A 22,657-nucleotide genomic window follows, 5' to 3' on the forward strand; every position below is an offset into this window, starting at 1 on the left:
TTAATTATTTATGTTCCTCTATTAAATCAGTTCTGTAAATTCTGCAAATCTTAAAAATAAAAACTTATAATTTAACAAATTTGGCAAAACTAACAATAAAAGGGCACTATGAAATGTTTTAGTTTTTTAGGCTTTATTGTCAAAATGGCGGTAATCAAATAAATGCGTGAAACTTAAACCTAATAAATGTAATTCATATTTTAATATGTAATCAAGTGAAATTTGAACACTTAATTTCTTTTTATTTTCCATGATTATTTTTATATTCATTAAAAAAATATGTTTTAATAAATTTCATTATTAATTTTGTTATAATTTTACTTTGAAAAGTGCATTCTGGTGTATAAAATTAATATATCTGTCACAATTTCTTCAAGTTAAGCTAAACTTTTATTTTGGCGTGATGCAGAGAAGGGCCACAAATGCAGCTATAAAATCACAGTATGTGTATTATTATATATCAAACAGACTCATCTCATAGAGAGTAAAAAGAAACATATGAGATCTAAAGCCGATTTAGTAACATACATTAAACAAAGTTTGTCACTTCTAACCACAATCTCCATCATGAAGCTGCAGTAAAGAAGGAGACTGCAGAAGGAGAAGCGCAACGACACACGAGTAAATGCGATCAGATTTATCAGATCAAGAGCTTGACGGAGAGTGAAGGAACGGGTGTCATCAGACAGCAGAGATAAGAGAACTCAAACATCTGACTTTAATTGGGAATAAGGATCAGGACTGGAGGAATGATGCGGACAGATGCGACCTGTCAATCATCAGTGTTCCTGTATGAAAGTCTTCATAATAGATGATCTAAATCAAGTCCATGTGAGATAAACAACATCATCTTGAAGGACTGTGACTTTTATATCGCGGCAGATATACAATCGCACTAGTTTAAACTGCATTAATTTATTTTTTATATATAAATCAGGTTTCCACATCTTCTGACTAATCCTTTACTTCTTCAGTTGTTTGAGTTGTATTCAATATTTTAGAGCAAACACACAGAAATGACTTTTCCAGTCCTGGAAATCACAATATCAAAATTCCCTGATATTTCCAGGCTTTCCATGACCATGAGATCCCTGTCAGTAATAAACACATTAAGTATTATTTAAATAATAATAATATTCATTATTATTATTAATGTTAGTATGAACATCAACAGCTATATTTATTATTACTATTATTATTAATAAACATTTGTGTATGTGTAGGTCAATTATTATTATTAGAAGTAGTGGTACTTAAGAACATCAACAGCTATATTATTGATAACAATTAATAACAAATAAAAATTAAATATTATTTTTTATATTAAATATTAAATAATAATTTGTAGTCGTTTGTGCGGCTCGAGTTCACAGCTGGTTTGGAGCATTTCCTGTTCCAGCTTATAACATCATTTCCTGTTTCCTAAAACATCATTTTGAGAAGGTTGTGATGAATAAAAACCAAGCGGCAACATTCTGATCTGAAAAATGAAGCCTACCCGGAAGTGCGAAAAACTGCAATACATCGAAAATCCGCTAGGAGAAGGTCCCAAAAGGGAGCAAATGTCCATAGCCCCCATGTTAAAATGTCCGTTTTCACAGCATAAATTCATGTTTTTACAGGTTGGTCCCATGGACTTTTATTGTATTTTTCGATAGGTTCCGAGTGCCTGACAACGGCGAGGGGGGTGAATTTTTTTCTAACTCGTTAGTTTAGATCGTATTTAGATATAAAATGTATGACAAATAAGGGCGTGGTTAACTTTGATTGACAGTTTGATTGACAGCTGATAACGAGCATAGGCTGCGCCACGGAGAATGACAACATAAGAAGCGCCATTTTTTTTTACACAGTTGAAGTATAATACTACTGTTTCTGTATCCTGAAATGTAGTTTTAAGAGTTTTTCAGGCGAGAATGTAGTTGTTTAAAGCTCAAATCTGTGGTTTATTTAAAGATTTATGAAAATTTTATCCAGTTGTGAGATCCAGCGATGACCGGGCGCTCGGCGCTCATGTACCCCGCCTGGAACAGCCTGTCCTCGGCTAGTCGTTCTGGCGTTTGCCGCTGACTCTGGCGTCTCTGTAGTGGTTAAACATGAGGTATAATTCGTCTTGTGTATATCTAACGGGCGATTTTTGGTCTCGTGAATCTATAATTTGTTCCCTGGCCAATCGTTTTGGCTGAGGGGAAGTTTCATAACTTTATAAGTATTTAACTTTACCGTTGTATGGTTAACGTTAGACTAGAGCGCTGATGTTTGACTGAATTGTTTGCTTTATTTGTATAGCTTCTTGTACCTTTTACTTATACTTTTATAATGGCTAATATTGATAAAACTGAAATGTAACAAAAAGAGACTGGGTTGAGTTTTGTCATTTTAATGTTAATACAACGAAGATGATCTGTAATGTTGTTTAGTACAAATGCACATATTGCCTGGACCATATTAAAATGTTTAATGTTTTTATATTATATTTAAAACGAAAAGAGGCAGGTGTGTTTTATATTTTGTTTTGTTATAAATAGGCAAACGTTATGTGCAGTGAATATAATCAATATGCGTTGCCTGAACCACATTTGTGCACTAGCGGCGCCAGGATTTTGATTGTAGGTGGGCCCCCAGAAAACTGGATGGGCCAGTTAAAATAAGCCAAAAAAAAAAAAAAAATACGGGTTCCCCTTCATCTCCGTTTCAGCGCGGGGGGGATGGGGCGTCATGTCACCACTTTTGAATAAGAAACAATATCAAGACTATAAAACTCGTCAAAAAACGCGCACACACTCAAACCACCTGACTGCACATCACATTTTTTACTTTATTGATTCTGCTTTTATTCGTAATGCAATGGACCGGTCAACGGGACATAAATTAATCCTTAAAGGATGGGACTTTATGGGACATTTGCACAAAAAGAATAAATAACTTACCGTAGCCTATTTTATAAGTCGCTCCGGAGTCGCGTATCAGTCAAAAAATGCGTCACGAGGAAGAAAAAAACATAGGCTATGCCTAAGCCGCACTGGACTAAGTCGCATTTTTTTAGAAATGTATTTCACACACACACACAAAAAAAAGTAACAGACAGCTCTCCGCTACGGACGTGAGCGCTCTAAAGCGGCACTAAAATAATGTTTTAAAACTTTCACAGAGACCTCAAACTGAAAGCACAAATCCTGTCTTTAAATTTAATTTCGTTTTGTATTAATTGTATCTTAATTTTAATCGATGTTTCATCAACAAATTGTCTGGATTTAATAAGAAGTAGCTAAATATAGGCTATTAGAAAATAGATAATCAGGATACGGAGGCGCTGGCGAACCTGGAGCTCGTCTCATAAATGAACCGAAACTCAGCGTAGGTCTATAATAGGTAGCTATTGCCTCACAGACCTGAGACATATAGATAGCTTGAAATGTCTACTTTTAAGCAGAACAATTCAAAACGAAAGAAAACAGACTGCTGCGCTGCTTATGTAATTCGTATGAAATGAAATGTGCATTTCTCTCTGGCGCTGCGAAGATCGCGAGTCGTCAACTTCATAGCCGACACTGACATAAAAAAATAACTGTTTTATTAGTTAACAATTTAAAATGTCTCCTGCTATATTGAACATATTTGCCTGTTCCTTACAAAACACTGACAGTGGGGTTTTTGACGTTGTTTTTATTTATTTATTTATTTTATTTTTTTCCGACACACACACTATAATTGATAAACAGGATTTTTTTTTGTGTGATTTTTTAATACAATTAAAATTTCATTTAATTTATTGTTTAATAAAATTATAAGCCTATTATTTTTAGTTTATTAACAGCAACAACAGCTGTAAAGATGAAGTTGACGATCGCCATCTCAGTAGCCTAGTGAACGCGCCTATAGAGAGAAATGCACATCATTACATAACCAGAGAGTAGACTATTTCTTTTCGTTTTAAATTGTTAAAAAGACATTTCAAGCTTTCTTAAGATATATTTCATGTCTGTGAGGCATATGCTGAGTTTCGTTAAGTTAGGATGAGATGCGCTCCTGTTTACGAGCAGTGCAAGTGACCGCGCGGGCGCCTCTATGATTGTGTTGTCTGCTAGCCTTTTTGGTATTTGGCAATTGGTTGATTAAAAAATATATAAATAAAATTAAGATACAATTTATACAAAACGAAATTCACTTAAAAAAATAGTTTTCTGCAAAACAAAACTTAATTAAGTGGTCAAAATCATGTTTGACCCGCTCCATGTCTCTCGATATTGCGTAGGCTACTCGTGTGTGCGGTTCACTTTTCATAATCAACATAAATTAAAAAATAACATTATAATATTTTAACAAATATTAAACTAAATAAGCTTATTTAATGGCTACAACACGTATAGTAGACCTAGACTCTCTATTTGTACAAATTGCTGCACATTCATTTTATTCTGAATTTTGCACACTCAAGTTGAAAGGCATTTGTTTGTGCATGCATGTAAAACATATCTGCAATATTTATCAAGTTCACTGATAATTATGCGTGCATTTATTAATTATTATCTTAATTAATAATGTAACTAGGACAAAGCATGTAAACTGTGTTGTTTGTTTAGAATGGAATGGATCGCAAATAGATCCGAATGAAGAAACGTACAAAACCATAGTAGAAAATGGGTGGGCCCGGACCTAAAATGGGTGGGCCCAGGCCCACCCGGGCCCAATGGTAGCGCCGCGGCTGCATTTGTGTGGCTATAATGTTTAAGATTTCTTTAAATGAAAACGATAAGAGTTAGTATGGTGTTTTATAACATATTTCGTTGCCTAAAATATACACAGAGATAACCGGAGTAGCAGAGCGAGCTGAGTGACGCGCGCTGCGTCCTTTACCCATATATGGATTGGCCAGAAGGTGGGCGGGGTTAGGATTTCCCAAGATTTTCCAAGATGGCGCCGCCCATACCCCCCATAAACGGCTTCAAAACCGTTCTTCAGAAAGTCTATGGGTGACGTCACAGACGCTTTGTCCATATTTTTTACAGTCTATGATAAAAACATTAAACACGCCGTGTTGTCTTGAGAGCACACACACACACACACACACACTGACAGACGACGCATACGGACACTAAACGCCTCCATTCCTCACTGAAAGGGCTTCTTCTGAACGCATTTGCTAATTAAAGCTGCTAATTAATTCTCATTTACTAATTGACTAATGGCAGTTCCACCAGGCGAGTGCAGAGCTCAGCGGGACGTAATGAAGCTCTTCCGCTGTGATTAATAGACATTCACATTCTGAACGCATACGAACGTCAGACGTCGAACCACGTAATAAAGACATCATCCATACTCCTCACTCAACGGGTCAATCCTGCTCGGCTGAACTGTGCAGTGAAATAACACGTATTTGATAACAGCTGGACGTCACAGAACACTCACACACACACGCTAAACACTCGTCTTTTGTTCCTCCCTTCATTAAACCCCGGGCGTGTGTGTTCAGTGCCTAAGAAAAGCAGATCTCCACGGGCTTATTCCTCACAGTCACGCTCGCATAATGAAATCTAGATATATTTTAATTATATTATTTCATATTCTACAGAGACTCAAGCCTGAAAGAAAGGACCGGATAGAGGCAACAATTAATTCAGAGCCGAAAACAAAAGGCTCCCGCTTTTCTTGGTGCAAACAAAAGAGTTTGCCGATATTTATATGCAAATTTGATTTCTGGCCCATCGAGTAGCACGCGGAAATTAAAATCTCGTCAGATTAATGAGACAGCTTGTCAAACGCTATAGTTCAGAACAATAAACGTCGACTAGTAGTGGCTAGTTGATTAGTGAGGTCAACTGGTGCTTTAAAGACTCCAGACATTTAGAGAACGGTAGTAAAATATGAGCAGAACTCAGTTGATATTTGACTGGTTTTGTCCGTCCTTCTGTTAGACTCTCACACATGAATTATGTTGAATATCTGTCAGCTGTTAAATTTAACTACACAATTCGATAATACCAGTTTAGCTCAACCAATCACCAAGCAATGCTTCATTGTGTTCAGTCTGTGTGTAAAAAGAGCATTAGCAATTAAAGAAAACACACTTCAGCAGAACATGATCAGCTCAAAGTGTCCCAATCATTTCTGGGCTCAGATTGTTATAAATGTCACTGGTAGTCTCTGTATGAAGAGTTTCTGGGCTCAGATTGTTATAAATGTCACTGGTAGTCTCTGTATGAAGAGTTTCTGGGCTCAGATTGTTATAAATGTCACTGGTAGAGTCTCTGTGTGAAGAGTTTCTGGGCTCAGATTGTTATAAATGTCACTGGTAGTCTCTGTATGAAGAGTTTCTGGGCTCAGATTGTTATAAATGTCACTGGTAGTCTCTGTGTGAAGAGTTTCTGGGCTCAGATTGTTATAAATGTCACTGGTAGTCTCTGTATGAAGAGTTTCTGGGCTCAGATTGTTATAAATGTCACTGGTAGTCTCTGTATGAAGAGTTTCTGGGCTCAGATTGTTATAAATGTCACTGGTAGTCTCTGTATGAAGAGTTTCTGGGCTCAGATTGTTATAAATGTCACTGGTAGAGTCTCTGTGTGAAGAGTTTCTGGGCTCAGATTGTTATAAATGTCACTGGTAGTCTCTGTATGAAGAGTTTCTGGGCTCAGATTGTTATAAATGTCACTGGTAGTCTCTGTATGAAGAGTTTCTGGGCTCAGATTGTTATAAATGTCACTGGTAGTCTCTGTATGAAGAGTTTCTGGGCTCAGATTGTTATAAATGTCACTGGTAGAGTCTCTGTGTGAAGAGTTTCTGGGCTCAGATTGTTATAAATGTCACTGGTAGTCTCTGTATGAAGAGTTTCTGGGCTCAGATTGTTATAAATGTCACTGGTAGTCTCTGTGTGAAGAGTTTCTGGGCTCAGATTGTTATAAATGTCACTGGTAGTCTCTGTATGAAGAGTTTCTGGGCTCAGATTGTTATAAATGTCACTGGTAGTCTCTGTGTGAAGAGTTTCTGGGCTCAGATTGTTATAAATGTCACTGGTAGTCTCTGTATGAAGAGTTTCTGGGCTCAGATTGTTATAAATGTCACTGGTAGTCTCTGTATGAAGAGTTTCTGGGCTCAGATTGTTATAAATGTCACTGGTAGTCTCTGTATGAAGAGTTTCTGGGCTCAGATTGTTATAAATGTCACTGGTAGTCTCTGTATGAAGAGTTTCTGGGCTCAGATTGTTATAAATGTCACTGGTAGTCTCTGTATGAAGAGTTTCTGGGCTCAGATTGTTATAAATGTCACTGGTAGTCTCTGTATGAAGAGTTTCTGGGCTCAGATTGTTATAAATGTCACTGGTAGTCTCTGTATGAAGAGTTTCTGGGCTCAGATTGTTATAAATGTCACTGGTAGTCTCTGTATGAAGAGTTTCTGGGCTCAGATTGTTATAAATGTCACTGGTAGTCTCTGTGTGAAGAGTTTCTGGGCTCAGATTGTTATAAATGTCACTGGTAGTCTCTGTATGAAGAGTTTCTGGGCCCAGATTGTTATAAATGTCACTGGTAGTCTCTGTATGAAGAGTTTCTGGGTGTAATATGCCACAGTTTACTGTATTCTGCTCTCCTCACTCACAGTAATGAACTATAGTGTCCTGATCACAAGTGGAACATATCACACATTATATCTGGTGTCTGAGTAATGTCTGCTTTGACTGTGCGTGTTCTTGTTTGTGACTTAGTTCATCTTTAAAGCAGCACTTGAAATGTTTTTAATAGTTTCTGGATGTGAATCTGAGCTTCGGCTCATCCAGAAAGCAGCGTTCCCCACTGAACTCCCTGAAACCAGCCTTTAACCGGTTTATTCCTGAGAGGAACTGGAGTGACGGGATCATCTTACGCTTAATCTCTGGAGGAAAACCCGGATCAATCCAGGTTAATTTACAGCCACCTGACGTGCTTACACACACACACACACACACACACACACCAGTGCCAGAAAGCCATCCCGTCTCACACATAAATCTGGATTTGGAGCGAGTTCATGAGTGACACGCAATACCACTTTTAAGCATTTTTTTGGTTTTATTGTGGCACCCTGATACACACGCAGATCGAGTGAGCGTACGCCGTCCAGAAGTCTGAGACGGAAACATGAATTCTAGTCATCTGATAGTTTGATCCGTATTCCTGAGGAACATCTGTAATCTCCAGGAACAATCGCTTCTCCACATGTCCCTGTCGAACGCATGAAATGGGAACGTGGTGATTGGGTTACACACACACACACATGCACACACACACACACACACACACACACACACACACACACACACACACACACACACACACACACACACACACACACACACACACACACACACAGGTGGTAAACTGTGAAGAGAAGCACTAAGCGTCTCAGAAGTGGCTGTTTTTGAGTGTCTATAAAAGCCAGCGAGGTGTTTTCAGGAAAGCTGGACTCGAGCCGTCGGTGATTTTCTGCTTCACTGGAAGCAAATGCTTAATTTGGACGGTTTCGGCAGAAAGACGCTCGATTCTGACCGCAGTTCATTAACTTTATCTGAGCATATGTGCTTCATGTACTTCATGTTCTTCAGACGTTTGCAGGAGCAGGAACGCCACAACACAGCAATGATCATCCAGAGGGAAAACCTCTTCAGATTATTCAGCGTAATGGAATAAAAAGTTGGATCTAGAGTAACTGAGTGACTACTCAATAATAATAATAATAAAAATATAAATAATATTAATATTTTTGTTTAAAAATATAAAAAAACACTAACAAATATTTTAATCTACTAAAATAAACAGGATTATTTGGCGGTCTGGCTCATATATATACACTCACCTAAAGGATTATTAGGAACACCATACTAATACTGTGTTTGACCCCCTTTTGCCTTCAGAACTGCCTTAATTCTATGTGGCATTGATTCAACAAGGTGCTGAAAGCATTCTTTAAAAATGTTGGCCCATATTGATAGGATAGCATCTTGCAGTTGATGGAGATTTGTGGGATGCACATCCAGGGCACGAAGCTCCCGTTCCACCACATCCCAAAGATGCTCTATTGGGTTGAGATCTGGTGACTGTGGGGGCCATTTTAGTACAGTGAACTCATTGTCATGTTCAAGAAACCAATTTGAAATGATTTGAGCTTTGTGACATGGTGCATTATCCTGCTGGAAGTAGCCATCAGAGGATGGGTACATGGTGGTCATAAAGGGATGGACATGGTCAGAAACAATGCTCAGGTAGGCCGTGGCATTTAAACGATGCCCAATTGGCACTAAGGGGCCTAAAGTGTGCCAAGAAAACATCCCCCACACCATTACACCACCACCACCAGCCTGCACAGTGGTAACAAGGCATGATGGATCCATGTTCTCATTCTGTTTACGCCAAATTCTGACTATACCATCTGAATGTCTCAACAGAAATCGAGACTCATCAGACCAGGCAACATTTTTCCAGTCTTCAACTGTCCAATTTTGGTGAGCTCGTGCAAATTGTAGCCTCTTTTTCCTATTTGTAGTGGAGATGAGTGGTACCCGGTGGGGTCTTCTGCTGTTGTAGCCCATCCGCCTCAAGGTTGTGTGTGTTGTGGCTTCACAAATGCTTTGCTGCATACCTCGGTTGTAACGAGTGGTTATTTCAGTCAAAGTTGCTCTTCTATCAGCTTGAATCAGTCGGCCCATTCTCCTCTGACCTCCAGCATCAACAAGGCATTTTCGCCCACAGGACTGCCACATACTGGATGTTTTTCCCTTTTCACACCATTCTTTGTAAACCCTAGAAATGGTTGTGTGTGAAAATCCCAGTAACTGAGCAGATTGTGAAATACTCAGACCGGCCCGTCTGGCACCAACAACCATGCCACGCTCAAAATTGCTTAACTCACCTTTCTTTCCCATTCTGACATTCAGTTTGGAGTTCAGGAGATTGTCTTGACCAGGACCACACCCCTAAATGCATTGAAGCAACTGCCATGTGATTGGTTGGTTAGCTAATTGCATTAATGAGAAATTGAACAGGTGTTCCTAATAATCCTTTAGGTGAGTGTATATACATATAGTAGTGGCCATATTTAAGGTTTCAATTGTTATTTTCCTAGAGAACAACGACCCTAAACATTCTTCTAACCGGCGACCGAAGGAATCTGCTGGAACATTGGAAATGATGGACTGGCCCATCAAAGTGCACACCTTAACCCCGTCGAGAACATGTGGGGCGAGTTGGAGAATAAACTGGACAGATCTATTGTACATTCAAAGGCAAGCGTTTGGCTTCAGATGCAGAGGTCATGGGATAACAAGAGAGATGTGCTGCTGTATATCTGCAAAAGGTGGACATTAGGGGTGTAACGATACACAAAACTGACGGTTCGGTACGTCCCACGGTTTTGACGTCTCGGTTCGGTTCGGTTCGGTTCATTTAGGTGGGGTGGGGGGTTTAGAAAGCTAAAATTGCTTTTTTTTTTTTTAAACAGTGCTTTAATTAACAAATTGTGTCCTTGTCTTTAAATTAATTCAATTACAAGTAAACGTCTCGTGAGGAAAAAAAAAATCTGCTAATGCTGTAAACTATATAGGAGCCCTTCACATTACTATAACATTAAAGCTTAACAACAGAGCCTAGACTTTTAGCCTAAATTCAGTTGCTATTTATTTTTAGATATAATAATAATAATAATCAACACTCAAGTAACAAATTGTATGAAAACATGTAAACTGTACATAAGGCAGTTTTTACATTAACATAATGTTTTTACTCTAATTTATTATTGAAATATAATAATTTACACAGTTGCTGTCATTTTATTGACGTATTTCCGCTGTTGAAACACTGACTTAACGATTACACGAGTTATGATGCCTTTCAGTATGTATACTGTATCTTTCAACATACCTTCAGGTGTCCATTCATGTTTATTCTGTAACTGAAAAGAGATGCTAGCGTTTACTCGCGCTCCGCGCTGCCGCTTTAAATGAGGAGCCGGTCACGCCACATCAAAGAGCGCCAAAACGACATTTAATGTTTGAATTTCGTGATCAAATAGACAGAATCTGAAAGATTACACCTTGCTTATTATCGAAAGTAACAAAACACTGAGCTTATTGCGATTAAATGTGGTTAATGGTGGTTAGGCAACAACGCTGTATTCGTTGTGTACACATAAGACATGAGGTCCAATGGGGGTGGGGCGGGCGTGTTCGGTACACCATGAGAGTATCGCGATTCGTATCGTTGGTGGTGTATCGCGGTTTTTCGGTTCGGTTCGAATATCGTTACACCCCTAGTGGACATAATAAACGCTAAAAGTGGATAAAAACAGTACGACTCACTTCATCTGATATTTGTTGTGCTCAGAGCAACCATCTGCAAGTTTCATGATTAATGGTTTGGAGGCCAAAAAAAATCTATATTTTCAGATCTGTCAGGTGTTCTAATAATTTTGGCCACCACTGTATATATATACTATTATTTAAATAATACTTTGTGCTGTGTCTGTCAGTCTTGGCCAGGACGCTCTTGTAAAAGAGATTCTTAATCTCAATGTGCTTCTTTCCTGGTCAAATAAAGGTTATAATAACAACAATAACTTAAAGTCCCCCTGTAGTCAATAATTGTATCCCTTAAAACTCATCTTTGATCATCAAAATTACATATTTAAAAGTTTTTTTCCTTCTTCATGCCTTAAAATATCTTAAATGTAACTCGACACCCTCGCCTCATTTAGTATACGCGGTTGTATAAATATGCAAATGAGCCTCGCCTCCACTCACTCACTCAGCTCAGAGATCCACTGGTTGACGATCACACGTTGATCTGATTGGTTACAAGGTAGTTTGTGACGTCAGAAACACCAGTGATTTCAAAGTGTGTTTTTGAGACTGTCTTTGGTTGTTGAATGTCTTCAGAGATCTCATGATCATGGAAAAGAAATGTTGATTTCTAGGACTGTAGAACTCCTAATTTTTGGGTTACTTTTGCTCTAAAAAGTGTAAAAATGCAAAATGCTTTTACAAATGCAATCTAGTACCCAGCAACAATTGAAAAAGCCATAAAAATGTAATTTATATATATCTGAAAGTGCACCGTATATAAAGTTATTGTCTTTCAAAAGTAAGAGTCGACTCTGAGTCACTGAAACAAATCTTTTTTCAAACGAGTCATAATCCGCTGTGACGTTAAGACGAAACATTAGCATATTGCGCGTGCAGACTCCAGGGAGAACTCGAACCTCAAACCTGCAGCTGATTCCTGTGGACACTGGACAGCATCATGTCCAGGAGACCCCGTACTCTACAATGTGAAGGTAAAGCCAGTGTTTTTACACTGCCCAAGGACGAGCATGTGGAGAATCAGAGGTTAAAGTTCATCTTTACCACAGCATCACAGAAGTATAATCCTAAACTTTTGCTGTGTTCCCTTTATTTCACTGACGACGACTTCTCAAATCTCAGAGTTCAATGCAGGATTCACAAACCGCTTGCTCTTGAAAGATGGTGTTCAAAATACTTAGTTTTGAGTTTTATATTGTGTAGATCTCCTGCTAACTGGCTAACTCACGTCATCACTGTCTTACTGAAATACTTCTGCTGATCAGCTGTGGGCCACGATTACCTATAACTGTGTCTAATGCAGATCGTCTGTCGTTCTCTCTACTTTGAGGAAATCGACATCATTGTTTATTACTGTTTATACCATGGTCTGGGTGAATACTCGATTCTGATTGGCTGCAGGGTGTCCATTAAAAAGGCCCATAAAGTCAAATTTCAGTGAAATAAAAGAGCAGTTATGAGCTTGAGACATTAAGATCTCTTCTGAACCTCAGAAATCCAGTGTCTCCGTGTGTGTCTCGTGAAGGACAGTGATAATGAGCGGGTCGGGGGTCAAGGGTCGAGGTCGGACCCACCGTTCGTGTGCTGGTCACAGGCGTTCGCTGTATCTCTGAGACCCGGAGAGGACGGAGACTCCACCAACTCCATTACAGGAGGACTGGTGTTGAGCTGCCCGACCGGAGGAGGCCACGGCAGGTCCTTTATCACCTTAATCTCCACTGCAGAGAGCCAGAGGAACAGAGGAACAGAGGAGAAAGAGGAGAAAGAGGAGAAAAGAGGAGAAAGAGGAGAAAGAGGAGAGGAGCGTCAGTGAAGCAGGATCAGGTCAGCAGGGAAAACAGACACAGACTTGGAAACGGAAACAGGAAAGGAAACAAACAGAAATGCAGTGTGTTCAGGTCTCCGCTACACACACACAGACACACACACACACACACACACACACACACACACACACACACACACACACACACACACACACACACACACACACACACACACACACTTTCACCCTATAAAACCTGCTGCATCATATTCCATACATGGATTTATAGGCCTATAAATGATCAAAAGTTTGCTGAAAAACCTGCCGCACACAATCTACTGCATGCCTTCTTGGTTTCTGTAGCAAGTAAAAGCCTTTTAGTAAATTAAGTAAACATCAGAATAACTTTTATATTGTTAATAATATTTCAAGATGAACACTTACTGGACTAATAATATCAAATATGATCATCAGGCTTTTGAGGAAGGTTTATTTGTTCATCTCTTAATCATCATTGTATTGCATTGCATTTTACGTTTGAAAACTAAAGCTTTGATTATAAAACTAAGCATTCAAATATCATCTTATATTATCGGCAGATATTGAGTTATATATAGAGTAACTGATATTTATATGCATTTTATGTCAATATCTGCTGTACTGTTATAAAGAGCTCATTGATTTACTTTACAAGCATCAGAATTTCATTTATTTGTGTCCATATAAATATCAGCATCTGCACCAGAATGCAAGTTTTGGCCTCTGGATGAAATCGAGCTGTTTTTTTCCTTCATATTTTCACTATTTCAGACTACATAAGCCATAAAATATGAGTAATCAACACAAATGCAAAATTATTATTGTTTGCCTAAAGGTTTAATAAACTGTTCCATTTCTAAAACAACAGATTTAAAAGGTTAACTAATAAAACACTGATAAATGCTCAGAGAGTGAGGTGAACAGATTTGACTCCTAGTAAAGACAGAAGTTTTTGTGGGATTCAAATTATTATATTTCCTTATTATACGGCTCCTTAATAAGAACACACACACACGCACACACACACAGTAGCATCTCCATACGCTGCGTTCATTACAGACGTGTCAGATCTTGTCTAGTGTGTTATTCAAAGACAATAAACGGTGTAAAGCAAATGCACTTTTCTCTTTCTCTCTCCATTAATGCATCTTTCCTGGACGTAATCTTGCCCAAGTGCAGCTATCCAGTGACAGCAAATCTATTCCCGGGAACGTCCCACTCGTTTACAGGAGAAGCGGATCCATATCATAACAGAGAGCGCATGAATAGAGCTACATATGTCATACCAAGTAATTAAAGTGCCCCTATTATGCTATATTAAAGGTTCTTAATATTGTTTTAAAGGTCTCCTGCAACAGGTTTACATGCATTCAAGGCCAACAAACAAAAATATTCTCATAATATTCAGCTCTTTCCTCTCAGTGTCTGAAACGCTTGCATCGAGGATTCAGTCTCTCTAAGCCCCGCCTCTCTGAGAGCTGCTCTGCTCTGATTGGTCAGAAAGCAAACGCTCATTATCATATCTGAATCTCAGCTCTTGATCACAGTGATATGAACAGTAACGATGGCGTGGGTTTTACCGTATCAATCTCATCAAAGTGGATTTGCTTTGTCAGCAGAAAACAGCGTCTTCTCGACACGAACAACACAAGCCAAACTCTTCCAGTCTCAGATACACTACAGTGTTTGAGGGCGGGGCTATTGTTTAGCCAATCAGGACCACAGGCTGGCATTATGCAAATGAGTTACAAACCTACAGCAGGAGTGAGACTGAATTACTGACGACTCGTTTCAGTTCAGAATCACTTCTTTCTTTTAGGAGACAAAAACCGTATATGAAATCATTTGCAACATTTGCCAGAGTTTCTTAGTGCAGTTTCTCTGCATCTTGACTCTTCACAGTGACCAGTTCTGTGCGTGAATTAACTTCATGCTCCAGTTAATTAAAAACACGACAGAGTGAGTTGATGCGCGCCGGGAGTTTGATGTGGAAGAAATGAGACGTCGCTGTCACTTAAGCCCCGAGCTGCATCTCTTTATTAATAAAACAAGGAACAAATCCCTTCATTTTGCTTTCCATGCATCTTGTCCCTGTCGGTGCGCTGACAGAAACAGACACACAATCCCAAACAAACACCAGACACACACAGAACGGCTCCGTTGCGAACAGATGCGAATGCACGGCTGAAACTCAGAGCAAACACACTTGTGATTCTCTTGGCATCGGCTGCTCTCAGCACTTGACAGGCGAACGACTGAAACTGCCAGCGCATCCAAAATAAAGCTGGCTGTTTGTTGACCGCCTGTCAGGCTTTACAAGACGATAAACGGACTCAAGCTCTCGGTTATGAACTCGACCTTGTCTTTGACTCCAGAGGGGAATCATTTAATCAACTTCTAGGAGAGAGAAATAAAACATTGAGGAGGACCTATAATGCTTGATGTTGTTTCAGGCTCTACTAGAACAGGTTTTCCTGCTTGAATGTTGATTATTTTTCTCATATTCTCCATTGTTGCAGCTCCTCTCTTCCCAGTCTGTCAGTAACGCTTTCCCGAAGGCATCGTTAGCCAACTATGTTCGCAAGTTCCGTCGTTATCATCATTCAACGAGTCGGTGTTTCCCGAAACCATCGTTCCAATGAACATTCGCAAACAGCATCGCAGAGTTGTGTGTGTGAACGACAGATCTCGACCTGTGGTTAGAAGAAGAGTTTCTTGTTTGCATGACATGTGGACTCAATAAATCCTCATCTTGAGCAAAATAATACACAATGTGCGTAATTTATAGCAAACCATCTAGCATTAATTTGATCTCAAATGATTCATTAAAAGAAGTTATTACTCCACCAATTTCGTGATATCATTAAACCAACGTGGTTGAACGACCAATTTGCGACAATATGGTTTTGGGAAACAGCCACCATATCGGTATCGGCTGATATATGTTCATTTTTAATGTTATCGTTATCGGCACGGTAAGAAATTTTGGTCGATATAAAATTGATTATTTCCCTCAGCTGAGACACTTCAGATGCGCACTGTTCACTGTGATGGTTTTGATTTGCTTGAAATATGATTGAAATCCCTTGAAAAAAGGAAAATAAGGTTTAGTGCAGCACAAGTCTGTCATATCGGCTACATAAAATTATAATGAGAACATCATTATAATTGTGTGTTTAGGTCATGGCTTTTAATGGTGAGACTTTTGATTTTTAATCAGGCTCTCAAAAATGATAAAAAAAACCTAGATTTAGATTTATCGGTCAATATATCGGTTATCGCCTTTCAAATACAAAGAATTATCGGTTATCGGTAACGGCCAAAATTTTCATATCGGTGCAACCCTAACATAGAGAATAACTCCTGCTGCAGGGACTTTGAAACCTTTTTCATTCTCAAACAGCAACATTACACACTAAAGACAGATAAAGGATAATAGACGAGGATCTCGAGCCAGCAGAATAACGCTCTTCTGAGAACGATTAGCATTGTTCACCAACGGCGTGATATGATGTCAGTTGACAGAGCCGCCATTATCCGCTGGTTTCTGCTGAATTGTCCCGATCCAGCGAGTGAACGCGAGGTCAGTCACTCTGACAGATAATATAATAACTTCCTCACGGCGGGTGAAGTGAAGGCCTGCCAGAAGCCTGATTAAAGAGCTAATTCTCATTCGCTGCTGCAGATTAGTGTGTAATTGTTTTGGGAGAGGGAAGCTCCGTCTCGCGTCCCTGTGTGAGAAGTGAATTCTCCCAGGTCACACACTTTCGCTGACACCCAGATAAGATGAATTGTGCATCTCAGCTGAAGCTGAACTCAGTTAACAGGCTGTAATGCTTCTTGCGTTAAGCCAGAAAGCATTTGCTGGCGTCTTTTGAAAAGCGCTCGGCCCTGAGGTAATGCAGCATATTGTGAGGATTATTGCGTTTTACAGCCTTGGCAAAATCCCTCATGCTAAATGACTGTGTTGGTAAACAGGAGCGCTAGAGGGGGAGGAGTGGGATGTTTTGTCTTCATTTCTGGGTGTTTTTACACTTTGCTCATTTCAGGAGGTCTGGCAACAATTTTGGCTTGTACTGTGTGTCAAAACTCAAAATGAACTGAGCCGAGACTATATAGTGAGGTATTGACTACAGGGGGACTTTAAAGGGGTGGTTGAGTATGATTTGACTTTTCTAACTTTAGTTAGTGTGTAATGTTGCTGTTTGAGCATAAACAACATCTGCAAAGTTACAACGCTCAAAGTTCAAAGCAAAGGGAGATATTTGCTTTTACAGAAATCACTTTTTAAGGACTACAACAAACGGCTGGTAGAGACTACACCACATTCCTCCCGGGTTAGTGACATCACCAACCCTAGAATTTACATAAACCCCGCCCCCTGAACACGATTTATAGATTATCAAGACAGAATATGCTTATCAATGACTAGAAGATAACTACACATAAGCTACATAAAATCATCAACTAACGATTCAGAAATGTCCTGTTGCTTCTACATGTTGTCACTTCTTCTAGAGTCTCTCCATCTTTGTCTGACTCCGGTTTGAACATAAAAGGCTAATAGTTTTTGACATTTTCAGTGCGTGTGTGTCTGAGAGCAAACTCTTGAAGCTCCGCCCCCTGTGCCGGGAGCAGCAGCTCATTTGTATTTAAAGGGACACACACAAAATGGTGCATTTTTGCTTTACTTTAACATGCTGTATAAACATATCTGTGGGGTATTTTGAGCTAAAACTTCACACACACACACTCTGGGGACATCAGAGACTTATTTTACATCTTGTGAAAAGGGCATTATACCTCCCCTTTAATTAAATAAACAAGTTAAATCAGCAGCCCTAATAAAAACCCTTTAATTTATATTTATTATTTTATTTATTTATTTTAGAGACAAACAGAAATCTGAGTTTTGAAGACGTAAAAAAAAAACATCAGAAACGTGAAGCAGGAACAGCGGGATCATGAGGACTCGAGAACATCAATCCCATTTGCCGTTAGTCTCAAAAATAAATGATTTTTATGATCGCAAAGGAGCAACAATACCAATTACAACACCGATTACACACTGCTCCTTTGATAGACACACTTCTACACGCTCTCTCACAGCTCATTTTACCAAATTACAACGATTGAGTTTCTCAAGCAACCCGCTGTCACCAAATAATAGCCAATTTAATACAAGTGCTGCAATATTACATGCACCAGCCTCAGATTAATATTCACACACACACACACACACACTGACACACACACACACACACACACACACACGCACGGACACACTCACTCACACACTCTCTCTCTCTCTCTCTCTCTCTCTCTCTCTCTCTCTCTCTCTCTCTCTCTCTCTCTCTCTCTCTCTCACACACACACACACACACACACACATAACAGCAGTCGTGGACCGGGGCACATAGTAAACACTGACAAGTGTTGCAATATTACAAGCACCAGCCTAAGATTAATATTCACACACACACACACACACACACACACACACACAGTCAGCGACAGCTTTGAACTTTGGCTGAGCTCACAGTCTGCCACGGCTCTGAGTTGATGTGTGTGTGTGTGTGTAACACACAGTGAGTGTGTATTCCCTGTCCTTTCCTTGAACCGCCACCAAAATTGGGGGAACAGTGTGCAAAAAAACGGCCTCAATTTCCCACAATCCCCCTGGGCAGAACTCAGGGTTTATCTCATGTTCCAGCCGAGACGCTGTCGGGTCGGTTCCCCTGTAAAACAGCACAACGGATTGATTTCATTTCACACTTTCATCATCAGACCTAATTAAGGCATCAAGACAGAAGAAAGGCCATTTAGACACGATCAGCTTCAGGCGGGATGAACAGATTCCACGATAAGACAAATCCAATATGAAATATTAAACTCTCAGGGCCCGATGTACTGGAGCGTTTAGACGACACAAGTTAGCGTTAATAATATCTGACAGTGTCTAAATCTCTCAGAAACATCATCAAGCCTCAGAGTAGATGATACACTGACTCAATAACATCCTCAATCCTCTACAGGAATCAGTCTTTAAGACTCACTTCAAGCCAAAAGCGACTTCGTAAAGAGTCTCTCGATCGGCTTCTGGTTAGCACTGCTGGCAAATTGTATGCATATTTAAAGCTTGGGGGTGTACGGTAATTATACAGTATGTATAGCTGTGGAAATGCGGTAAAGTGTGTTGCCTACGCCTCGGGTGCAATTAGAAAAGTCAAGCACCTTTTTGAAAAGCTCACCGCAATTTCTGTGGCATTTCAGCGCTGCCATCTGTGATAAATAAGATGATAAATGTTCAGTTAGTGTGTGAGCGGGAGCAGATTTCTTCACACTGCTGGATACGTCTGATAGGAGAGATACAGATTCACTGAAATCTTCTTAAAGTCGACATGAAAGGGAAGTTGCTGTCATCTTTTCTTCCCTGTTGTGCCGTTTGTCCGTTTTTTCCCAGTATTGCTACTGGATAAAGCCATGCTTATCTCAGCTCAGTTGTCTTTTCTTTGGTATTGTCAGAATAGAGAAATCAGAAAATGCCAGACAGTCTGGTTGAGGAACGACCACTCCCAGAGAAGACAAAGGACCTTTCTCGAAATTAACATTTGACTCTCTCTTGAGAAGCCAGCATCCCCGAGTCGATCACCTCGCCCATGCTCTCTCTCACGCTGAGATCACCAGATATTCACCCAAACATCTATATGGTTTAATGTGAATAATTAGCATACTGTGTTACATGTTTGGTATCATTTGAAATGTCTCAGTGCGACTGGTGTCTCATTCCCAAAGAAGTAAGGCAAAAGGTAATAAAGTTCTTAAGAGTTTAGAGATAACTCGCACACAGAGGAGGGTGTGTCTTCCAGGCAAATGGCATCTGGCTCCCAAAAGGTGTAAATGCTGAATGCAAATTCACATCGTTAGCAAATGTTTCCATGTGAAAGAAGTTTCTGTCTATATAAAGAAACGCAACAAGAGGCTCGTGGCGATTCTGTACCTCAGATCAGCCCATAATGTTGAAGGACCTCAAAGACTTCAGCATCATGTATTTTGTATTAATGTCGGGTTTAACCTTCATCTTTTACTCTTTATCTCTGAGCATTTGATGTCATTGTATTGATTATCTTTGAACTGATTATGAAATTGGCATGATACATTTACCTGACCTAGTAAATTGTTACATTTGATTTTATTCCCAATTTTTTTCCAAGTAGATTAAAAATAATAATAACAAATAACAAATAATATTTGGCTCTAATTCAAGTGTACTGGGTTTGCAAAGACAAGAAGTGAATTTCCGTTTAGAACAGCCAATGCTGCTTGACCAACCTAAATCTGGGTGTGTCTTACTTCTGTTTAATGTAATGTTTCTTTAGATAAGTTAGGAAAACCACAGCATGGCCAATCCAAAGCTATTATAAGAGGAGTAATGTTGGTCAGCTTATATCTGTAGTAGTGGCCATACCTCTACTGAAGTAAACGTTACGTTAAATTCAAGTGTATGCAATCGCAGGGAATATATCAAAGTATCTTTGATTGTGTAAGCGTGAATGCGACCGATCTCAGGTACATAGCCATTACCTCTGTTTAGTGACCGAAGCTGGCGAGCTTGTGATCGTGAGACCCGCATTAAACAAGGCGTGAGGACCTCTGAGCGACACAGCTTCCTAATATGAATGGGTAAAATATAAGTAAAGAGTTAAATACAACAATTAAATGTATTGATAAACTATTATATAATTGACCAATAACCAATTGGATCTAACCTAAATTCAAGGTCGTGATAAAATGGAGTCAGATATAAAATGGAGTCAGATAAAAGCTTAAATGGAATTAAATTACTTTGCCACGTGGAAAGACAGTAACGCGCAGAGACTAGACGGGCTTACAGTCTCACTATTAAACATTGCATGTTTAGGTGTTTTGAGCTTGTTTTGGTTCATTTAACTGAAGCTTTTAAGCACTTAAAAAAGTGAATGTAGTCTATAATGAAACTGTCTGAAATCGGCAGCTGAATGACAGGAAACTTTGGAAAAAGAATTGCTGTTATTTGACTGAAAATGTCAATAATTGGTACTCAAAGGAAAGTTGCTCTCATCTTCTCTTCTCTATTGTGCCGTATATCGAGTGAAACGCTTCAGGATCAAGAACAAATGTGGGCGGGGCTTGATTGTGTCTGTGGGGATATGGGTTGGATGGTTGTGGTTTGCTATTGGCTGATCTCATGTGAGTGACAGGTTGCCCCGCCCTCGTCATCAGAGAAGAGAAGAGATGCTGCTGTTATTCTGATTCAAGATTATTAACACAATAATCATGTGCACCGATAAATCATTTACAATAAACACTGCAATATTTAATAAAAAATATAGGAATTGACAATTTTGATTTCATGGTGACTTTAAGAACCATCCTAAGAAAAGATAAAAAATTTTGGGAATAAAATATATACAACTTGATTCATAAATAGTAGTTATTTTTTTTCTTAAGAATGTGTCATGAATCTGGCCACAGTGTGTGTGTGTGTGTGTGTGTGTGTGTGTGTGTGTGTGTGTGTGTGTGTGTGTGTGCGTGTGTGTGTGTGTGTGTGTGAGAGAGAGAGAGAGAGAGAGAGAGAGAGAGAGAGAGAGAGAAGATAAGCCCTTTGGCATTTCTGTCTCTGAAGTGGCACCTTTGAGCTCCAAGAAAGAACCATGAGGTTGTGTGTGTGTGTGTGTGTGTGTGTGTGTGTGTGTGTGTGTGTGTGTGTGTGTGTGTGTGTGTGTGTGTGTGTGATTCATGACAGAAGACTGTTATCACACCACAGCAGCAGCATGAGAATCAGACGGAGGTCAGCGTCAGACATCAGGAGTGTGTGAGACTGAGGCGTTTGAGACTGACAAAATTGCATATATTTACTGTATTTAATAATGTGACAGATCGCGAGCACAGAATACAGTCCTTGTCTGCGTTTGCACACTAAACAGCGCTTATGTATATGGTTATATTCACAGACACAGCAAACTGACTGTGTTACATATTCACATCAGGTCATGTGATCCGCAGTTTTGACAGTAAGCTGATCGGTGTGTGTGTGTGTGTGTGTGTGTGTGTGTGTGTGTGTGCGTGTGTGTGTGTGCGTGTGTGTGTGTGTGAGATCTGGTTTAGATCCAGTTGCTGTCTGATCGGGTGTTCGCAGACAATATTAGAAGGAAGAAAATGTCGAAAGAAAAGTGAAGTTACAGAATTGGACCTTTTTACTTTACATTTATCCAAAACGACTTCCAAAAGAGTAGTTAATAGTAGTGTGCAGAAAAACATTCACTGACGACATTTTACTAAATAAATGTTCACTTAAAGACATAATCACTTATTTTGGTTTTGATTTTTTTACGTATGAAAATAAAAAGCAGACTTTATATTTTAAAAAGTGGGTTGAGATAAAAACAAAAAATGCATTTCTCCTCTTGTCTAGTTTGATTCCAAATCAAGTTGTCTAATAAACCTGGTGTTGTATATTACAAATATTGTGGGTCTTTTGACAAATGCTTACA

At 39.3% G+C, this 22,657-nt stretch overlaps 1 protein-coding gene across 3 annotated transcripts in view; it reads right to left on the reverse strand.

Annotated features, from left to right (window-relative positions):
* shf (Src homology 2 domain containing F) overlaps positions 1–22,657 on the reverse strand; it is a 155,981-nt gene that overhangs the window by 23,626 nt on the left and 109,698 nt on the right. Inside the window, exon 4 of one of the 3 annotated variants that reach the window (XM_079873377.1) lies at positions 12,895–13,038. The exons of the other annotated variants lie outside the window; for them this stretch is intronic. Coding sequence (XP_079729503.1) covers positions 12,895–13,038 — 144 coding nt within the window. The remainder of the gene's footprint in view (positions 1–12,894; positions 13,039–22,657) is intronic. 3 annotated transcript variants of the gene reach the window in all.

The sequence above is a fragment of the Squalius cephalus genome (assembly GCF_949319135.1).
Source record: "Squalius cephalus genome assembly, chromosome: 6".
Lineage (NCBI taxonomy): Eukaryota > Metazoa > Chordata > Actinopteri > Cypriniformes > Leuciscidae > Squalius > Squalius cephalus.